At 45.3% G+C, this 22957-nt stretch overlaps 1 protein-coding gene across 3 annotated transcripts in view; it reads left to right on the top strand.

Moving 5' to 3' along the window:
* adamts17 (ADAM metallopeptidase with thrombospondin type 1 motif, 17) overlaps positions 1-22957 on the top strand; it is a 151854-nt gene that overhangs the window by 114894 nt on the left and 14003 nt on the right. For 2 of the 3 annotated variants that reach the window (XM_045210026.1, XM_045210025.1), the window contains exons 15-21: positions 577-697; positions 5852-5932; positions 10852-11009; positions 12167-12329; positions 16359-16494; positions 19654-19858; positions 20796-20948. In XM_045210026.1, coding sequence (XP_045065961.1) covers positions 577-697; positions 5852-5932; positions 10852-11009; positions 12167-12329; positions 16359-16494; positions 19654-19858; positions 20796-20948 — 1017 coding nt within the window. Of the gene's footprint in view, positions 1-576; positions 698-3065; positions 3141-5851; positions 5933-10851; positions 11010-12166; positions 12330-16358; positions 16495-19653; positions 19859-20795; positions 20949-22957 lie in introns of all 3 variants that reach the window. The other variant, XM_045210024.1, reaches the window with a different exon arrangement.

The raw sequence follows: 22957 nt of genomic DNA, 5'->3' as shown, positions 1-22957 counted from the left end.
GAATAAGATTATACAGACAGGGGGAAACTGATCCTAGATCAGCATTCCTACTATGAATAAAGGCCCTGATTCTCCAAGTCCCTCCTCTTCCTCTGTCCTTATTGACTCGCCCTTGAAGATCTGAGAGGATTGAATAGGTGGCAATTCCCCTCTACTCTATCAAAAATACCAGATGGAGCTATTGGTATGTCTTGTACATCTATCTAATAGTTTCAAATCCATGATGAGAAGTCAATGAGGGGAGTGAGTTAGAGAGGATCAGAACAGCCTTTTCCTATTGTATTACCATTGTTTTGGAGTCAGAATACAGACCCATAGTCCGGTCAGTGTTTGTTCAGAGACGCACTTCATTAGAGTGTGGCTGCGTCCCAATAATATCTCCTACCTTCTCCTGACGTGTACTCTTGTTCACTACTTCCCACACGTCTAAAAGCATAGAGTTTCCACCATCTTTCTGAAACCAGTGAAGGGACACTTTGGTAGGAAGGAGAGATCATTGGGACGTAGCCTGTATATTCCTTGATGTTATCTTCCTGTCTACTTTCTTTTGTTAAGTTGTCTACTTACTGTCTGCAGAAAATCGGCTGTGATGGCATCATCGGCTCGTCAGCCAGGGAGGACCGCTGTGGGGTGTGTAACGGAGACGGACACTCCTGTAAGATAGTCAAGGGAGACTTCAACCACACCAAGGGCATGGGTGAGTACTGGGTTGGGGGGAATTTATAAAGATGTCTTTTTCAGTTGGGAATATAAGTCGATGCCACAAACTGGGTCTTGTTCATAATGGCACGCAGTGGAAAACGTGTTAAAACATTTTGCAACAGAAAATGAAAATGAGTGTTTCCTCCCTAGTCCTTCCCTTTCGGTCTGTTTTCTTCCGGTTGGTGCCTAATGAACAGTACCCTGATGGGAACAGAAAGCAGCAATGGAAAAGGGATGGGTGTAGGTTATTAGTCCTTCTCCACTAAAAGAGAGGTCAGAATTGACAGGCAAATATGAAGAGGAAAGAAAGGGAAAGTGGTACAACTGAGTGCATTCAACTGAAAGGTGTCTTCCGCATTTAACCCATTTGGTGGACACAAGTTAGAGTTAAACATAGGAGCTACATTGGGCCGTTGGTTTTTACCTGCTACACTGGACGCATTACCTTTGGCTGGCGCTAGCAGAGCGCAAGCCGTTTTAGTTCTCTGGCGCGAGCTGCGCATCAAAGTCTTGAAAATAGAGCCAGAGCGGAATGTTTACGCAGAGCAGTGTGAGCCTCTGGCGGTGCTGTGCTGCTTACACACAGGTTTCATCTAGCATAGCAGGCCAGGTTAGATGTCACAGGAGGTGTCTTTTGCCCTGTGCTTATGGGGCCGTAATGTGACATGTTACATTCTCCCTTACAGGGATACTTTGGGATTTTGGCAATGAGACCCTTTATCTACTTCCCCAGAGTCAGATGAACTATTTGTATGTTTCTGTGTCCAGTATGAAGGAAGTTAGAAGTAGTTTCGCGAGCCAATGCTAACTAGCATTAGCACAATGACTAGAAGTCTATGAGTATCTGTTAGCATGCTAGATAAAGGGCCTCATTGCCTAAATCCCAAAGTATCCCTTTAAGGCATTTAACCTCTGGTGGAAAGTCACCGGGAACAATCTTAGCAAGGTGCCCTACAAACACTTAAGGGTATCTAGGGTATCTGTAGCCCACCAGTGTCACTAAACACGTAGTACACACACACACACACACACACACACACACCGGTGCTTCTGTCCCCCATAGGTAAAGTTCAGTTTCACAGCCAGAGCATTATGTTTGGCATTTAAGGCCGATCGTTAGTCTGAATAGAGACCTGTTGTGTTTTAATTACAAGATAACGCCCCATTATTCCCTTTTAATGGCTTGAGGCCTGTGTGTGTATAGTGTGTGTGCCTGTGTGTGTAGTATGTGTGTGTGTGTGTGTGTGTGTGTGTGTGTGTGTTGACCTACTGAAAGGCATACAAAGACTCTGGGCCCTGATGTGCAGATGGTCTGATTGTAATGCCGCTCAAGGACAGAAGCTTTCTTTATTTTATTTGTATTTGTATTTATTAAGGATTCCCATTAGTTCTGGCCAAGGCAGCAGCTACTCTTCCTGGGGTTTATTAAGGATCCCCATTAGTTCTGGCCAAGGCAGCAGCTACTCTTCCTGGGGTTTATTAAGGATCCCCATTAGTTCTGGCCAAGGCAGCAGCTACTCTTCCTGGGGTTTATTAAGGATCCCCATTAGTTCTGGCCAAGGCAGCAGCTACTCTTCCTGGGGTTTATTAAGGATCCCCATTAGTTCTGGCCAAGGCAGCAGCTACTCTTCCTGGGGTTTATTATGGATCCCCATTAGTTCTGGCCAAGGCAGCAGCTACTCTTCCTGGGGTTTATTATGGATCCCCATTAGTTCCTGCCAAGGCAGCAGCTACTCTTCCTGGGGTTTATTAAGGATCCCCATTAGTTCCTGCCAAGGCAGCAGCTACTCTTCCTGGGGTTTATTAAGGATCCCCATTAGTTCCTGCCAAGGCAGCAGCTACTCTTCCTGGGGTTTATTAAGGAACCCCATTAGTTCCTGCCAAGGCAGCAGCTACTCTTCCTGGGGTTTATTAAGGAACCCCATTAGCTCCGGCCAAGGCAGCAGCTACTCTTCCTGGGGTCCAGCAACATTAAGGCAGTTAAATACAATAAAAAACTTTACAGACAGATTTCACAACACATTAAGTGTGTGCCCTCAGGCCACTACTCTACTACCAGATACCTACAACATTATGCAAATTAATTATGGACAAAAGCAGGAATTTTCATTCAGACGTTAAGATAACATTGGTCGTTCACACCACTCTGACGGCAGTGTGAACAAGCGTGTGTGTGTGTCTCAATGCAGAGAGAGAGAGAGAGAGAGAGAGAGAGAGAGAGAGAGAGAGAGAGAGAGAGAGAGAGAGAGAGAGAGAGAGAGAGAGAGAGAGAGAGAGAGAGAGAGAGGAGGTGAACGCCTTTTACTCCATTCATTCAATTTGCTAAAGCCATTCCGCCTGCCTCCCCTCTCCTCTCCCCCCAGTCTCCTCTAGCCACTGTAAGAGGGTTTCTACCTGTGTGATGGCTAAACCAAGGGCTGTCCCCAAGTGTTTCTCATGTAAGATGCCTGCTCTGCGTGTGTGCGGTGCATGTGTGTGTGTGCAGGACGTGTGTGTGCGGTGCGTGTGTGTGCTTCCTGCCCTGACTGTAGTGTACACGTCGGTAGATGGGAGTACCAGACCTCCTTGGGTTCTCCTGGGATCAATAGCCGAAACGCAGATGGTCCACACACACGCACACACACACACTCAGTGTTCTTCACTCCTGCTCCTGGAGAGATACAGTGTACAGGCTTTAGTTCCAGCCTGATTCAAGGGCTTGATGCGTGCAGGGCTGGAACAAAATAGTGCATTTGGACAGGAGGCTGGGTGTGTTTGGAAGGATCCCAGACACACTGTGAATCCCAACAGCTCGGCATGGCTTGGCTTCCCGACCCTCCGCCTCGATGAACAGACTGGGATATCTCGTGGTACTTCCTCATCCACCTGGGTTGAGGGAGAAAAATAATATTCCATGGTGAAAACGAAAATCTTGAATCTCATATTGTTAATCCCAGGAGAGCCCAAAGGAGGATTGGTTGGGGTGCAGAGTAATGTCTATAAATGAACTGTGTGTGTGTGTGTGTAATGGTGTGTAAATGTGTGTGTGTAATCCATGTGACCTCACCAGGAAAAACTCTGGGCCTTTGCGATGGGGTGTTGTTTATAACAGTGTTTCTGGGTGTGTGGTTTGTGGTGTTTTTCTTATTGACTGTGTGAAGGGGTGCTCTTGCTAGAAATTGCCCATAGGCACAGATCTAGGATCAGTTTAGATTCCCCCCAATCCTAACCTTAACCATTAGAGGGGGAGAAAGCCAAACTGACCTTTGATCAGTGTCGAGGGAAACTTCTTACTCGTTACTTGTTCTTGTGTGCTGTGTAAAGGGGTAATAGCATGGTTGTGGTAATTGCAGATCCAGCCCTGTAGGGCGGCGCTACAGTGAGTACACACAGGGAGTCTGTACATAGTGGGGGTGCAGTAAAGTAGAACAAAGCAGCTCAATAGGCCTGGCCTAGGGGACTGGATTCTAATGTAAGATACATGTGCGAAACTCTGAGTTTGGTATCAATCACGCATTGATGTCAAGTTTGTTACGTGCGGATGTCAAGTTATGATTTGGCCCCTAGAGATACATAAATAAATCAAACTCAGTCTGCTAACACTAAAAAACAAAACAAAAACAATTGGGACAATTGATTTTGGGACAATAAATATTTTGGGACAATAAAGTTTGGACTCTGAAGAATAAGCAATATGGAAGACCCACTCCTCCCCTCTTTATATATCTACAGTATGGAAGACCCACTCCTCCCCTCTTTATATATCTCTCTTTTGTTCTCTCTCTCTTTGTTCCCCCCATCTCTCTTAAATTCTTTCTGATTTCTTTCTCTCTCTCGCTCTCTCGCTCTCTCGCTCTCTCTCTCTCTCTCTCTCTCTCTCTCTCTCTCTCTCTCTCTCTCGCTCTCTCTCTCTTCTCTCTCGTTCGCTGATGTATCTCTTTTTCTCTCTTCTCCCTCCCTCCCTCCCTCCCTCCCTCCCTCCCTGTCTCTCTCTCACTGTGGGTCTTTCATATCTCGCTCCACTCTGTATATTTGGAAAACTTTGACACATTTGTGTGTAAGCCTCAGAAGTGGTCCTCTGTAGCTCAATTGGTAGAGCATGGCGCTTGTAACGCCAGGGTAGTGGGTTCGATCCCCGGGACCACCCATACGTAAAAATTTATGCACGCATGACTGTAAGTCGCTTTGGATAAAAGCGTCTGCTAAATGGCATATATTATATATTATAAGTAACAGTGGGACCACAGTAAGTCGCCTGGGAACCAATGAGCTGCTTTGTATCATCACTACTGCCCAAACACTGGTGGGTGCTTGGGTGTGTGTGTGTCTGTGATGAGGGAAGGGAAGGGCTAGCATGGGTCTAATCAGATATTTATCTCCCAGGCGGGTTGAGGCTAGAATCCATATCATTATTTCATAGGATCTCTGTGCTAGAATCAAAAGTGATGTCATAAAGCGGAAGTACTGTATATGCAGTGGGATCCTCAAAATGATTGGAACATTTTGCTCACATATACTTCCTGGTCTCTTTTATGACACCTGTTGAATTCAGAGCCATACATCTCTATGTGTGCATCCCAAATGCCACCCTATTCCCAATATAGTGCACTACTTTTGAGCAGGGCTCATTGGGCTCTAGTCACAAATATTGCACTATATAGGGAATCTGGTGACATCTGGGTCACAACCTATATATCCGTCTCTGGTTGAATCCTTCCTTTCAAACCCAGGCTCCATGTGATGCTCCAGCACACAGAGACAGAAGGTAGTGGCACTACCTCTTTCTGTCCACCAGTAGTGAGTTAGATCGCTGCTACTATGACCCTTACTACCCTAGCTGCGTCCCAAATGGTACCCTATTCCCTTCATAGTGCATTACTTTTGACCAGAGCTTAGTGCACTACTTTTGAACAGGTGTAGGGAACAGGGTGTCATTTGGGATGCAGACCGTCTCTCTTTCTACTTCCTTCACTGTCCTCCTCCCTGCCTTCACACAGAAAAAGAATGTCAGCCCTTTCCAAGTTAACTGCTTTGATAAAGAACCAGCCCAGCCCAACCCTGTCCATACTACCCCTTCCCCTCACTTCTCCTCACCGCCTGTCTCCTCTCACCCCAGGTGTGGGTCTGGGTGTGGCTCAACCCACCTCACTCTCTTTGTATGTTGCTATAGGTTACATCGAGGCTGCTGTCATCCCTGTTGGTGCTAGGAGAATCAAAGTCGTGGAGGACAAGCCCTCACACAGCTTTCTGGGTAAGACTGACACCCACACACACACAGATATAGGAGCACATGCAGACACATACACACACACACACACACACACACACACACATAGCCACACACACACTTATAGATCAGTGGTTCCCAAACTGTGGGGCGCACCCCCAAGGGGTGGGCGCGAGGGGTCGGCAGGGGGGGCACGGTGGTCAACCGAACTCAGTCCAGCTTTCAACTTACTTTTGACAGTTGTAACAGTAGAATGCACAAGGTGCAATTTCCAAATTGGGTCGTGCATCATCAGTTTCTCTTGTCATGTCAGTCATTGCAGACCTTAGAGAGCTATTTATAACTTGTCAGAAATGTCCAGATCAACTAGCCCATGTCAGCTAATGTTGTTTAGCTAGGTTGTTTAGCCCATAGATTTTGTTGTAATGTTTGAGTCACTCAAATATCATATGAATACACATTAGACATGGCAAAATGTATAGAATCGCAAGAAAATGAGCTTAAACACTGCAAAATGTTCTCTGCACCCCATGACAAAATGTGTAGAATTGCAGGAAGTAAGCTTTAAACTTGAAAAATTCTCTCTACGACAAACAAGAGGGGTGTGTGGGGGGGGTTTGTTCCTCAATGCTGGAAGGGGGGCCTGAGTGAAAAAGTTTGGGAACCCCTGTTATAGACAACTGCACAAGTTCATATTATCTGTCTAACAATGTCAACTTGTATTCCCTATAGCAGGGTACTCAACTACTATTTGAGAAGGTCCAGTGACACAAATGTCCTAGGTGGCAAAGGTCTGGATGGATATCGTCATAGTAACAAACCATGTTGTTATGTAAAATGTTTTAAAGAATACTGGTAAATACATTAAATGAGACCATTGGGCCTTGAATTATTAAATAATATATCAATTAAATAAAGTGCTTGTTTTTCTGGAGAACAAAGGAGAGTTAAAAAAACAAACATCTGGATGCACAGAAAGTCACTGTTGGCCATGGAATATTCATGTATAAGTCACTGTGGGTGATGCAATATTCATGTATAAGTCACTGTGGGTGATGCAATATTCATGTATAAGTCACTGTGGACCTTGCCCTTGTATCAATGAGGTAAATGACACTTTCTGTCTCCTGCCAATCCTTTGAACTTTGGCACAAATGGTGTGAGAGAAACTCTGAGACACTGCTGCAGGTGTCCATTGGTGAGCCTGGAGCAGTATTTCTTTTGAATAAAGTTAATTGTGGAGAAGGCTGATTCACAGCTGTATGTGGAGCCAAACATGGCCAGGATGACTAGTGCCAGTTTCTTGAGAACAGGGACATCAGCTGCAGGCGCCATCTTTCCATATTTTCCCAGAAAGTAAGACAGGGTCACAAAGCCACATTTTCTTGCAGCTTAATCAACTCCATTTGCAGTGATGCAACATCTGCCCATCTGAAGATCTGTTTAGCTTCCTCTGACAACTTTCTCACATTTGTGACCAAAATGGTTCTGGATGAGCAGCATCAGTTCTCTTCCAACAGTGAAGTCATCAAAGCTAACCTTGAGGTTATCCATCAGCTTCTGGATGAAATCAACATGGTTGGGAACATCTTTCTCTCCCTGCGTTTGCACCAGAAGATTGGGGAAGTGGACAAGTTCTCCCTGGAGATCATTTTTGAAAAGCTCCAATTTCTTCTGGAAAGCCCGGACTGCTGTTATCATATCACACACTGTGTTGTCCCGTCCCTGCAGCTTAACATTCACTTGATTAAGGTGTGATGTCATGTCTGTCAAAAATGCAACTGTTTCCCTCTTCTCCTCATCTTACCAAAACTCATAAAACTGAGTTGCCGTGTCACTCTTTTGCTCTCATAAGAAAGCTTTGATTTCCTCCTGAATGGCCCAAAAGCATTCCAAAACCCTGCCTTTGCTGAGCCATCTGACGTTGTGCAGTAGTAAGTAATCAAAGCTGGCATTGGCCTCTGTCAGAAAGCCTCGGAGCAGGCGGTGTTGTTGAACAGTTTCATCATCGTTGTCATGACCTCAGAATACTATTTTCCCAGACTGGCACACAGGACATATTGATTGATGATGCAGTGGTATGATGTCAGGTCAGGGTGGTCCTCTTTCAAAAGTGCAACCAGTCCCCTCCTCTTCCTGACATGGCTGGAGCTCTATCTTTGGTGATGGAGAACACTGACTTCAGATCTATTCCCCTTTTGGTCAGCATCCCTGTGTGTCTGCTTCTAGATTTGTTAAGCCCAACTGCTCCTCCCAGAATTCCTTCTTTGTTTCATTATCGGCAGGTAGCTTAGTGGTTAAGAGCGTTGTGCCAGTAACTGAAAGGTCGCAGGTTCTAATCCCCGAGCTGACTAGGTGAAAAATCTGTCGATGTGCCCTTGAGCGAGGCACTTAACCCTAATTGCTCCTGTAAGTCGCTCTGGATAAGAGCGTCTGCTAAATGACTAAAATTTTAAATGTAATTATCAAATCTGACAAACACCAGAAGCAGGGCATTATCAGTGTTATCTGTTGAATCATCCATAGCTAATGAAGTGCATGGTGCATTCTGAATGACCTCATCAAGTTGTGAAGTCAAATCTTCAGCTAATATTTAAGTTCTCCTCATTGCTGTGGAATCTGACAGTGGGATCTGTTTAATCCTTTCACTGAGCTCATCTTTCTGTTTATCTTCAAACAATGTGTCAGCAACTTCACACATGCATTCTTTTACCATCTCAGTGTCAGAAAACGTTTTTGGGTGTTTTCCCAAAACCGAAGCTATCCTCAGTGAACACTCCGTTGCACGTTGTTGGGCTGTCAGGGAATTGACATGGACTTTGGTGGACCTCCCATATTGTGATTTGAGTTGGTTAATCTTGTTTGTTCTCACCTCCGTGTTCAGGGGATACGTCTGATCGATATTACTATGCATGTAATGTGTCATGACGCTGAACATTGCCACTTTTCACGAGGGCTACGGACTCGCTGCATATCAGGCACATTCGTTTTGTGCTGGTTGAACAGTGGTGAAACAGTTGAACTGCGGTGAAATATTTATGTTTCTTTCTGCCTGCTTGTCCCGAGGTTCTGCAGAGGATATTTGCATTGATGGGATTGGGTAAGACACTGGCTTTTGTATTTGCAGATAACCACACGATTGGATTAGACGGGGAACTAGTAGAGGTGGGGGTTGTTTGAGAGAGAGAGAGAGAGAGAGGTTGCTGAGGTAGAGAGGCCGCGGCTCCTGCTTGATTTTTTAAAGTTGTCTAAAAAAGAATTGATTTACTTTTATATAACTAATTGCGATATTGTTCGGTCCGTATTGACGCTTCTCTGGGTCCGGACCTCGACAGCTGTCCGCCAGTTGAGTTTGACTGCCCTGTACAGTCTTCAGCCAGTGCTAAAACACTCTGCACTGTCTACCATGTATTGTTCTCTGTCGACTCTGCAGGGAACTTTAAAAGCCCATAAACACACTCATTTGTCAGCTGCTTGTAAAGTGTTTGAACACTTTTCTCTGTGGTTTCCTTTTTGAGTGTTCTGACAACAGCTATTAAACATTTTTCTAACCGTTGAGTGCTTTGTCAACATGAAGGGTACACAGGGGACTTGAAACATCGATGGCGTCCAATTCTAGTTCTGTGTGTAATGAAAGGAAAGTCCGGGATCCTTTGTAGTGATAGGAGGGAGGTGAGGGATGAAGGGAGGAGAGGCGAGGAGGAGAGGGATGGGGTAAGAGAGGAAGGGAGGTAGGGAGGGAGGGGATTGAGGTTTAGCATTTTCCCCACTAATGGTTAAGTTTAGGATTGGGAGAGGAGAAGCTGATCCTGGATCTGTACCTAGGGGAAACTTGTGAAATACATACAGTGTGTAGAAAAAAAAAAGAGAATTTAAGTTTTTGTAGCGCTGGTAAACAACACAATGATGACCATGGAGCAGTGATGCTAATATTCTCATTTAAGTTGATTTGATGATGTGGTTAAACACATTTTGAAAGATCTGAAGTAGTTTTTTTGTATATAGTTCATATTATGCTCCTGGGCAGTTTTATAGTAAAGTGTATCAATTATTTTGAATTCCATCTAAATCTGTAAGTTGATGGACATGTAGTAAAACAAATGTGTTTAGAGAGAGAGTCCATTCACTGTGCAATGTTTATTTATTTCTCTGGAACTCTCTCTGGTTGTGGAGTCCCTTCCAAAAGACTCATTAAAACAACATTAATTTGGAAAAACCTCCATTGGCTCGAACATTCAATTCTTATGGAATGTCTTACAGTACACCCCAACACTCTCTCTTTCTCTCTCTCTTAATTTTCTCTCTCTATTTTCTCTCGCATTCTATCTCTCTCTTTTTTTCCCACTCTCTCTTTATTCTCTCTCTCTCTTTCTCTCTTTATTCTCTCTCTCTCTCTATCTCTTTATTTTCTCTCTCTCTCTTTATTCCCCCCCTTTCTAATGCATTATCCAACAACCTTAAGTCAAGCTCCTCTCTCTCCCTCTGGCCCTGTGCTCAGCTAGCTACAAAGAGACAGGGAACAGGGGATAACCGTGGACATGCGGTGAGGTAGTCTGTTTGCTGGACTTCACAACCTCCACAGTCTCCACATCAAGGGACACTCTCTTAGTTGGAACCGACTGGGTCTCTGATGCTGTGCTGCTTTCCTGTGGTTCAGGCACTGCGAGAAGTAAAACCCCACTGACCGGGGTCGGCTATTTTCAAACATGCCGATTTGGGCTCCAAAAGTATTTTTCAGAGAAGTCTGCCTGCCACATTTTAATTGTTTGTTTACTTTCTTGTACATTTACAGTTCGAGCGCACAATGCTATAAAGGTCGACATCTTGGTGGAGACTGTAGTATGCTTACGTTCAATGGAAGTGATAAGGGCAAGTGATAGGGAACCATCTAACATCAGGTTGTAACATCCTCTTAAATGAATTCTACTTACTGGTTGTTCCAGCAATGAAAGACTCTACCATGAGGTCCATCAACAGTGATTGGAAGATCGAGCTTCCTGGAGAGTTCCAGCTGGCCGGCACCACAGTGCGCTACGTCCGGAGAGGACTCTGGGAGAAAATGTCTGCCAAGGGACCCACCAAGACCCCGCTGTACCTCATGGTAAACCTATCATATAGAGAGAGAGGGTGTGTGTGCGTTGGGGGGTTGTGTGTGTCTGCAGGAGGTGTGAGTGTGTGTATTTGTGTGTGTATGTGTATCTGCCTTCCTACCATGCAAATGCATGTTGAGCTGATGCCAAGCAAGGAAACACACCCACCAGCAGCTATTACCTCCCACAGTCTACTCCACATGACAGAGAGATCACAGGGGGACAGAGAGAGAGAGCATGGAAATTGGGCTTCAAAGGGAGGAAGTTGGTGTTAAGTTGTTTAGATGGCCCTCTGGAGGCATCATGTGGTACAGATGTAGTATCTTAATTTGAGCCAGTTTGCTACAGCAGGGAAATAATCCTGCAGCAACAGGAAATGTGAGTTATTATGTGGATTATATTACATTTTTGTAGGGATTGATATATTTTCTGTAAGGGAAAATCAAGTCTGAAATTTCAAAGTGGAAATTACAAACTTCAGAAGCCTTTTTAAACCTAAGATACACTACACGTTTTACATTTCCTGATCAAATTAAGATCATACCACAGGAGGTTGGTGGCACCTTAATTGGGGAGGACGGGCTCATGGTAATGGCTGGAGCGGAATAGGTGGAATGGTATCAAATACATCAAACACATGGTTTGATGCCATTCCATTATTATGAGCCATCCTCCCCTCAGCAGCCTCCACTGGATCATACATCTGTACATCACTGGCAGGGATTATAGGGAATGAATGAATGCTCCCTCTCTATTTCTCTCTCTCTCTCTCTCTCTCTCTCTCTCTCTCTCTCTCTCTCTCTCTCTCTCTCTCTTTCCTTTACAAAGTATTGCAGGATGTGTGGGAGCTTGGGGGAGGCTGTATGTTCTGCTAGAGAGAGCAGGTTAAATGTACATTTGTAATGTGGATCTGGATTGTGTATTGTACTGTTATTTTTAGGAGGGGGGGGGGGGGCTTTGAAGTTAGTGAGGATGACTCATTAAAGAAAAATTGTTGAAGTCTCTTTCCTTCTCTCTCTCTCTTTCCTCGACATCTCTCCTCACTCACTCACCCTGTGTCTCTGAGCATGACCCAGTCTCTCAACCCATCTCTATGGTATACACTATCAGGACACTGTGTCTGAACATAACAAGCCAGTGTTTCTAAAAGTAACTTCCTCTCCCCTAGGTGCTGTTGTTCCATGACCAGACCTACGGCATACACTATGAGTACACAGTGTCTCTGAACGTAACTGAACGTGATAATGTCAGTGAGGAGCAGAGAGCACCAGAGCACCTCTACCTTTGGACACACAGATCCTGGCAAGACTGCAACGTACAGTGTGGAGGAGGTAAGACACACACACTGACACACATCCCAAGGAGAGTCATTCCAGGGTTTCTGATAGCCGTGGGCTCCATGCATAGTGACTCTGAGTCTATTCTAGCTCCTCCCCCTCCCACCCCCTCCAGTTCCCCCCACCCCCCTTCAGTTCCCCCCCACCCCCTTCAGTTACTCCACCCCCCCTTCAGTTCCCCCCCACCCCCTTTCAGTTCCCCCCACCCCCTTCAGTTCCCCCCTTCAGTCCCCTTCCCTAGCTGCTGCTGCTGTCCAGTGGGGTTACATGTTAGATATGGGTCTCTAATCTTGACTGTGGAGCGTCACGTCTGTGCCCCATGCTTATGCACTAATCTGGGGCTGGTTGCCCAGTGCAGAGAGCCCGCCAGGACCAGGGCTCCACATCAAACATCAAACACAGCCCGGCTGGCTGGCTGCCTGGGGCAACGAGGGATGGGGGAGAGGGCAGATGGGCTGTTGTTCTTACACACTCACACGAGAAAACACACAGACAAACTGTTGAGACTAGTGAGGTTGGGTTAGTGGGTTACACCTGGGTGGTGATGATGGAGCCATTTGGCTGGGGCTGAGGTAGAGGGTTGGGGCTTGGAGGCAGGGGTTAGAGGCTGTGTCAGAGGGTTAGATGGACAGACTGTTGGGGCTGAGGTAGAGGGTTGGGGCTTGGAGGCAGGGGTTAGAGGCTGTGTCAGATGGTTAGATGGACAGACTGTTGTGGCTGAGGTAGAGGGTTGGGGCTTGGAGGCAGGGGTTAGAGGCTGTGTCAGAGGGTTAGATGGACAGACTGTTGGGGCTGAGGTAGAGGGTTGGGGCTTGGAGGCAGGGGTTAGAGGCTGTGTCAGAGGGTTAGATGGACAGACTGTTGGGGCTGAGGTAGAGGGTTGGGGCTTGGAGGCAGGGGTTAGAGGCTGTGTCAGAGGGTTAGATGGACAGATTGTTGGGGCTGAGGTAGAGGGTTGGGGCTTGGAGGCAGGGGTTAGAGGCTGTGTCAGAGGGTTAGATGGACAGATTGTTGGGGCTGAGGTAGAGGGTTGGGGCTTGGAGGCAGGGGTTAGAGGCTGTGTCGGAGGGTTAGATGGACAGACTGTTGAGCCTGGGGGGGTGGAGACAAAAAGGCCCAGTGTTGGCCAACTTCTGACCTCTGATCTAGAGCACACCAGACAGGTAGAGCAGGCTCCCACTGTGGGACTCTCAACAGGGTTCACACGAACATACACGCAAACAAAGGCACTCAAACACGTGCATGTACACGCGCACACTCATGCACGCACACACACAGTGGACAGCACACTGCATACATACAGTACATATCTCTTGTTTCGCCTATTCAATTCTCAGTTCATTGCTGAGAATGCAAGTATCTAGAGCTGATTCTGGTGATATTAAAAATAAACATTGAGAAAAACATTTTTTTTAAATTAACTCAGAGCAACGGTATTTTGCCATCATCTAGCAGTAGATGTGAAGTGAATGGATAGGTGGCTAGTTTCTGTCGTTTTAACCCTTAGGTGTAGATTACCTTTACTATAAATTCAACTGATGTTGCATCTCAACCAGCTAAAAGAATTATGGCAAAAATAAGTTAAAAGTATCAGTAGTTTGTACTGCAATTTGCTTTGCACTCATCTCCACGCTATTACATAAATTAGCTGATTTTTTTTAAAGGTTGATTACTTTGTTAAAATCTTTAGTTCTGGACTATAGTAAATCCATCCAATTATGAACTGAAGTAACGCTCAAAGCAAGTCTGGTCTTAATTAGAGTGAAAACAGCACCATGATATCAGCGGTTTGATCACTATCCAGTGACTGATTAGCTATAATGCATTGTTCAGTCTGAATCATCGGTAACATGTCATTTTGCTGTGATAGGAGTTTCAACCTCTGCTGATGAGAGGGTGTGTGCTTGTTTAGGTCTCCACTTTCCTTTGTTTGTCCGTTCACTCGTTTGGAGTGCTTTAACAATGTCAAGGGTAAAGGAGAGGAGGAGATGGGGGTGAGACGTGCCTGGCTGAGTGAAGTCGTCATTCGGAAAAGCTTTAGCATCGCAGCGCTAGCCAGCAGCTAGCGTTTAGCTTGTTTTAGCCAGTTAGCGGTTAGTTTGTTGTAGCCAGCTAGCGGTTAGCTTATTGTAGCCAGCTAGTGGTTAGCTTATTGTAGCCAGCTAGCGGTTAGTTTGATGTAGCCAGCTAACTGTTAGGTTGTTGTAGCCAGCCAGCTGTCTGAATAAGACCAAATGTAGTGAAAGCGGGTGACATGATTTGAACCAGAGACCTTGTGTTGTGAATCTTAAAGGCCCAGTGCAGTCAAAATTACGTTTTTCCTGTGTTTTTTATCATATTGTACAACAGCTGATGAACTAACACTGTAAACGTGTGACCAAGTTTGATCAGTGTTATTTCCTGAAAGTTGTTGGTTGAAAATACAATCTACACAGGACCTTCTAATCAGCCGGGTTTGCATGGGTGGGGTTTCGGCTAAATTAGTTAATAGATCAATAATAAAGAGTTCCAAACCTCTCTGCCAATAACAGCTAATTGTCAGATTTCCCCTCCCCACTCAGACCACTCCCAGACAATCCTAGCAAAATTATTTTTTGTAAAAAGCTAGTTTTGTTTCTTTTTGACCATTTTAATGGAAAACTATTACAAATAGATACTTAATTGTTACCCAGAAATGATTTGATATTAATATAAAAACGGCTGCATTGGGACTTTAACATTGAACAGCTCCAGCCAAGAGGTACGTGCATCGGTTTTGAGCTAATATACATGGTCGTTACTGAATATTAGTTGAATATTTCTAATGCCACAATTTCTAATTCAGACAAAAGTCTTACAGAAGAGTGAAAATGGTCTGTAGCCTGTGCTCTGTGTATGGTTCACTGTATGGTCCTGTGGGGTCACTGGGGTCACTGTGGGGTCACTATGGGGTCCAGTACTGTAAGTTGCTTTGGATAAACGCGCCTGCGATATTGCATATATCAGGGGTCGGCAACAGGCCTGCAAGTGTTTTTTCCCAAGTATTCCCACAAATAAAAAAAGAGACAGTATGTGATCGTGTCTCAATGTAATCAAGGTATGAAATTAATGTTATTTTTTAAATACAATCTCTTTTTGTGCTTAGTTGTCATCAATTTGCAGTGTACAAATGACTAGAATTATGTTATTGCCCCCCGACAATCCGCTCCGTTAACCGTCAAGGAGCCTGTACACAGCGTTCAGAAAACGTTTCCCATCACAGGATTTGCACCCGATATTCCTAAGATGTCCCGGAACTTCCTACGACTTTTGGGACGACGTAGGAACATGAAACCTGTGACATAAATCGTGTAGTGGGAAGCTAGATTTAGTCATTTTTGAGCCATATAGTAAAAACCCATGAGCACTTAACACAATATAACACAAACACCCTAGTCCTTATATACTGTAGTGTACTTAACACAATATAACACAAACACCCTAGTCCTTATATAGTACACTACTTCTGGCCAGAGGGAGGGAGGAAGGATGGATTTTCATAAAGTTGGAACAAAGCCCAGATATCGAGCCCTGCACAAACACGCGTATGCACGTATACACACACACACACACGCATGCACGTATACACACACACACACACACACACACACACACACACACACACACACACACACACACACGCACACAGTAGTCGGGCCCTTACCCAGCAAGTGGTGGTTTGGATAGGGGCCAGCTCAGCTCCAAATATAGGTCTTTAGTCCTCTGAGTTAGTGTTAATTAACTGAGTTTTATTGTGTAATTGCCTTCGCATTAGACCAGGCTAAGATGTAGTTCACTGGAGGGTTATGCCGGTTGAGACAGAGGCTTGAACTGGGGGCTTTTATTGAATCCATGTGTTTTGTGTGTGTAAAACAGTTTTAATGTTTTTTGAGAAAGCATCTCTCTCTCTCTTGCTTCTTGTCACTCTCTTTCACTGTAATTTGTTTGTGTTTGTATACCCCATATTATAAGCGTGTGTGTGCATGTTTGTGTGTGTGTTTCCAGGTGAGAGGAGGACAGTGGTGTCCTGTATGAGGCTGGTCAATAAGAGCATGACTCTAGTGAATGACAGCCTCTGCCACCCAGAGAACAGGCCGTTACCCCAAGTACGACGCTGCAACTCACACCCCTGCCAGTACAGGTGAGACACAAACACATACACACACCACTTATAATCATGGGTATACACACACACACACACACACACACACACACGCGCGCGCACACACACTGCATCAGGAATAGTTGAATGAGAAACAGGAGGATGAAGATATTGCATCATGCTGTTTCTGAGTGATTTATAGAAAAACAGCTCCATTGAGTTCAATTGGCTATAGAAGGAGGATCCAGAATACATGTGCAGTTGAGTGCCTGTCAGCATGCATGTATAGTGTAATTGTTTCATGTCCTACTCAGGCAGAGTTTTACATTAGAGGAACGTGCAGCAGGGAATGTTTCTGAGCTGTACTGCTGATGCAATTAAACCAGTCCACTGATCTCTCTGTTCAAAGAAACTGGGCTGTATCTCAAATGGCACCCTATTCCCTATATAGTGCACTACTTCCATAGGGCTCTGGTTAAAATTAGTGCACTATATAGGGAGTAGGGTGCGAGATGGACGTGGGTTAAAGTGCCTTATTACCTTATCCACATAAAACGCAGAGTGCTGTCTGGCCTATTGAACCGGCCTCCCACTGACTCCCACTAATGTACTTGTATATCACTCAAACTTCTGGCTAGAGACTTTATAGTGACCCTGATAGTGGTCTATGACATATGGCAGTGGTTTTCAAACCTCTCCATGGGGATCCCCAGACATTTCACAATTTTGTTGTCGCTCTGAACTAGCTCACCTGATTCACCGAAACATGGGCTTGATAATTTGTACAAACAACATTTAGGGGGTATATCAGCTATACATATACATACATACATATACACATACATATATAAATACATATACATATCCTTTAAAAAAATATATTTTCCTTTATTACTTTCCAACCCCACCACCCCTCCCCTAATTGGAGTAAAATAATGAACAACAACACTTAGGCCTCTACTTCCAGCTTATACATACTTTATACATTTTATGGACACAGTCAATTTTACAATTATTCTATTTTGTTTGTTTTTACTCCTGAACCACCTCTATCCTCAACCTGTTCGATCATTTTCATGATGTCCATCCGGTTTGCTTCTATATGCCATATCTTTCAAACTGTGCTCTTTCACAAAAGTTCTCAACCTGTAACCTATATACCAAGGCCAGGTCAAAAGTAGTGCACTATACTGTATAGGGAATAGGGTGCCATTTGGGACGTTGCCAAAGACTCCCTGTATTTGGTCGCAGTTGTAAATGAGAACTTGTTCTCAACTGGCCTACCTGGTTAAATAAAGGTGAAAAAAATAAAACAATAGGACCCAGCCCAGTTATACGTTTCTAAGACATACATTGATGTGGATATATCTTGCAGTCTCTTAACCCCTTTGCATTCATTCAGTGGATCAGTCGGCTGCATCTCTACCATATAGGCAGGACTTGTTAGGTACGACCAGAGACTGAATGGAAGTGGACAGTATCAGGGCTGTAAAGAAAGGAAGAGGAGGAGTGATAGAAAAACATGGACATGGAAGCAGAACAGAATGCTGTTTCCACACACACAGAGAGAGAGGGCATGAGAGGGATCCATAGAGACTGAGAGAGATTAGAGTGAGTGTTGGGGAGAGTAAGCATGAAGGAAGCGCAGACAGACAGACGGAGAAACATATAGACAGACGGATAAACATATAGACAGATGGAGAAACATATAGACAGACGGACAGACAGGCAGACGGAGAGACATACAGACAGACGGACAGACAGAGAGACTTACAGACAGACATACAGACTGGGACCTCTCCATCTACTCTTTTAGTTTATAAAAGTTTTCCAGAGGCCCCAGGTGTTTGGCTGTAACTCTTTACGACCTAATTTCACCAGGCTAAGTACTGGTACTGTAAACCCTAAACTCTTTCGCATCTACAGGGTAATGTTCATGAGGCACCAAACAAAGGAAAATGCTCTGAAACGGGAGGGACTACCTGAACTTGGTCTAATAAGAAATGCTCTTTTTCCTTTTCTGTTTCAAAACGTTTTGCTACGATGTGTCCTACTGAACATGACCCAGTGGACTCATCACCATTACTTAATGGGCAACATCATAACGTACAAAAGGCGCTTTGTGGTTTTAATACTAGGAGGATAGTGTGTTAGCTCTGTTTACTGTTATGAATGAGAGTTTATGAGTATTTCAATTGCTCAGTTTATGTCTGTGTTTTGTGTTGCATAGCGAACCACTCCTGTTTAACACAGAGAACACTTAAAGGTCCAATGCAGCCATTTTTATCTCAACATCAAATCATTTCTGGGTAACAATTCAGTACCTTACTGTGATTGTTTTCAATTAAAATGGTAAAAAACACGCAAAAATCGCTTCTTAGCACAGAGCAATTTCTCAAGCAAGAATTTTGTAGAACTGTCGGGGAGTGGTCTGAGTGGGGAGTGGGAAACTGAAAACTAGCTGTTATTGGCAGAGAGGTTTGGAACTCTTTTTCTTATTATTAACTAATGTACTGCCTGGTGATGTCACTAGGCAGGCCAAAACTCCATCCCACCAAAACAGGCTGAAATTTCAGGCTGTATTTTCAAACAGCTCTTACACTAAAAGGGCATTATCATCATGTTCACAACCTCATAGTGTGGAAATATATATAAAACACAGGAAAATCACGCTTTTGACTGCACTGGGCCTTTAATTGTTGACTGCCATGTTGATGAAAAGAGATTTCTACACTTTCATTTCTACAAATCTGCCAACATTGACCTGTTGAACATTTTTACTGTAATCAATTCAATCTGAAAAGACTTTATTGCCATGGAACGTGTTACCACACTGCCAAAGCAAACATTTAGAAACATATTAAAACACATACAAATGATAACACACGCACTCTACACACACGTACACATGGATTTTGTATTGTAGATATGTGGTAATAGAGTAGTGGCCTGAGGGAACACACTTAATGTGTTGTGAAAAGTGTTATGAAATGCAATGTCATATAACTGCCTTAATGTTGCTGGACCCCAGGAAGAGTAGCTGCTGCCTTGGCAGGAACTAATTGGGATCCTTAATAAATACAAATACAAATAATCTCTCTCTATCCCTCTCACTATTTCTGTCTCTCTCACTTTCCCTCTCCCTCTTTCTCTATATCCCACCTCCCTCTCCACCTCTCTCTCTCTCTCTCTCCCCAGGTGGGTGACAGGGGAGTGGGGCCAGTGCTCGGTGACGTGTGGGAAGGGTCTACAGCTGCGTGAGGTGGGCTGTGTGTACCAGCTGCAGAACGGATCCCTCATCCACACACGGGACCTGTACTGCCAGGGGGGCAAACCCCCCGCCCTGCAGGGCTGCGAGGGACGCCACTGCCTCACTGTCTGGGAGGCCTCTGAGTGGTCCAAGGTCTGTTGTGGTGGGGGGGGAGTTTGTATATGCGACTATTCGTGGATACGTGGTTGTGTGTTTCCGCACGTCTGTGTGTGTCCACGTGTCCATGCGAATGCCTGTGTGAGTGTATCTGTGTGTATGAGACACAGAGAGAGAGAAAAAGTAAACCACTTACTTTCCTCAAAGCAATGCAGGATCACTTAGAGCAGTGCAGCAGTAGTACTGCACAAATATGGAGATCTGTCACCTTCTCTCTCTCGCTTCTCTCTCCCTTCACTCTCTTCCCTCGCTCTACTGAAGAGGAGGTGAAGTGGGTTGGAGAGGGGAGCTAATGAACCACCACAGGAGGCTTCTATAATGAGTAACACTCTGCCCTCTCTCTCTCTCTCTCTCTCTCTCTCTCTCTCTCTCTCTCTCTCTCTCTCTCTCTCTCTCTTTCTTTCTTTCTTTTCACTTCATTTTCCTCCCTCTCTTTTGCCTTTTTCCTGCCATCACTTTAATCTCCCTCTCCTTCTCCACCTGCCCCTCCTCCTCTCACCTCATCTTACCTCCCTTCTCCTCCTCCCTCTCCCTCTCCTCCTCCCTCTCCCTCTCCTTCTCCACCTGCCCCTCCTCTCACCTCATCTTACCTCCCTTCTCCTCCTCCCTCTCCCTCTCCTCCTCCCTCTCCCTCTCCTTCTCCACCTGCCCCTCCTCCTCTCACCTCATCTTACCTCCCTTCTCTTCCTCCCTCTCCCTCTCCTCCTCCCTCTCCCTCTCCTTCTCCACCTGCCCCCCTCCTCTCACCTCATCTTACCTCTCCTCTTTTTATTTTCTTCTTCTCCTTTTCCCTCCCTCTCTCCCTCCTGCCTCTCTCCCTCTCCCTCCTGCCTCTCTCCCTCTCCCTCCTCCCTCTCTCCCTCTCCCTCCTCCCTCTCTCCCTCTCTCCGTCCTCCCTCCCTCCTCTCCCCAGTGTTCTTCAGACTGTGGCAGTGGGATCCGTAGGAGGATAGTGAGGTGCACCAACCCCCAGGGGAGATGTGACCCCCTCTCTCAGCCTGCTGACCAGGAGCCCTGTGAGGACCACTCCAAATGTTATGAGTGGAAGACTGGGGACTGGTCCAAGGTATGGGCCATACTCTCTCTCTCTCTCTCTCTCTCTCTCTCTCTCACACACACACACACACACACACACACACACACACACACACACACACACACACACACACACACACACACACACACACACAGTCTATCTCTCTCTGTCTATCTCTCTCTCTCTCTCTTTAATCAAATATCTATTTACAGAGATCTCCCATGTGGAGAGGACTCTCACCCCAGATGCCCCCTTCCAATTGATTAATCCCTCCCTGTGACACAGTGGTGTAGGTGATGCCAACTTGGTGCCAACTTGGTGCCAGTCCTGATGTGGGCATCTTGACAGATAGCCCGACTGCACCTGCATCGCTGTCTGCCTGCATTCTATATGGCACCCTACTCCATTTATAGTGCACACACACACACACACACACACAAGCACACACACACACACACACACACACTCTCTCTCTCTGCTGGAGGAATGGACTAAGGCACCTTGGCCTCTGTTGCCTCATCTCTCCTTCACTCTGCCCTCACACCTTCCCAGCCACCACTCTCTCCTCCCATCTGTCTAACTAGGGCAGGGCAGTAGAAACAGGCTCATGTCCATTTCAATTCCTGTGGGTGAGAAAGGACATGGGGAGTGTAGTTTAATTCCTGAAATGTAATTGACGTCCTTGTCTGCTGTGAGGGGAGAGGTGTCTTCAGTTACACCCGTACTCGTACTACACACAGACACATGTGGATATGAAGGAACACACAAACATACGCACGCACGCACCCACACACACACACTCTCTCTCTTCCCTCTACTCACTGCACCACACTTTTAGGGCAGCAGAGACGCACACACACACAGACACACACACACACACACACAAGGTAAAGTCCTCAGACCGGGATGGTACACACAGGCAAACCTCCTCATTAACACTTTGAACTACAGTAGGCGCCAGTCGGCTACTCTGAGACTGCATCCCAAATGGCACTACTTTTGACCAGGGTGCCATTTGGGACGCATCCTCCGAGCTGAACTATGCTCTTGTCTGCTCGGCTCTGGGCAAAAAGAAAACCCTCCATTTACAAAACATGTTCAGTAATCATTCTGTTTGTTTGCTTGTCTCTGTAGAGACATCCTGAGTGATTGTAACCTCAACTAACTCATTCAGCTGCTCTGTTCTGTTCTGTAATGTACTGCCAGGAATTAAGAGACCAGTATCTTAGTTAATACATTGACAAATTGTCCAGATATCCTCCCCAAAGGGGAACTAAATTACTACTATATGGACGGTTACAATACTCCACACAGAATAACATGCTATTCCGCTTTACTAATCCAATAGAGACAGGAGCAACACAGTATAATACTAATGGGAGACAGCGATATACATACAGGAAGTGTACAAACAAACAAGGACAACATATACGCTATATGTGTCACGATCGTCTTCTTGTGAGATATTGGACCAAGGCGCAGCGTGTGCAAAATACATCTCTTTATTTTGGAAGAGAGAAAAACACGAAACCGAACACTATCCAAAACTTACAAAACAACAAACGACCGTGAAGCTAAATAACGTAAGTGCACAGACAAGCAACAAACGTACAACATAGACAATTACCCACAAACACATGATGCCCATGGCTGCCTTAAATATGGCTCCCAATTAGAGACAATAAACCACAGCTGTCTCCAATTGAGAACCAATCTAGGCAGCCATCAACATACAAACACCTAGACAAGACATTACCCCATTAAACCTACAAACCCCTAGACAAACCAAAACACATACTTCACCATGTCACACCCTGACCTAACTAAAATATTAATGAAAACAACGATAACTAAGGCCAGGGTGTGACATAACCCTTCTACAAGGTGCGAACTCCGGGCGCACCAGCATAAAGTCTAGGGGAGGGTCTGGGTGGGCGTCTGTCCACGGTGGCGGCTCTGGCACTGGTCGTGGTCCCCACCCCACCATAGTCACTACCCGCTTTCGTAGCCTCCTCCAAATGACCACCCTCCAACTTAAC

Source organism: Coregonus clupeaformis, chromosome 32 (genome assembly GCF_020615455.1).
Source record: "Coregonus clupeaformis isolate EN_2021a chromosome 32, ASM2061545v1, whole genome shotgun sequence".
Taxonomy (NCBI): domain Eukaryota; kingdom Metazoa; phylum Chordata; class Actinopteri; order Salmoniformes; family Salmonidae; genus Coregonus; species Coregonus clupeaformis.
Note: the sequence above shows the minus strand (reverse complement) of the source record. Positions and strands in the feature narration are given on the sequence as shown.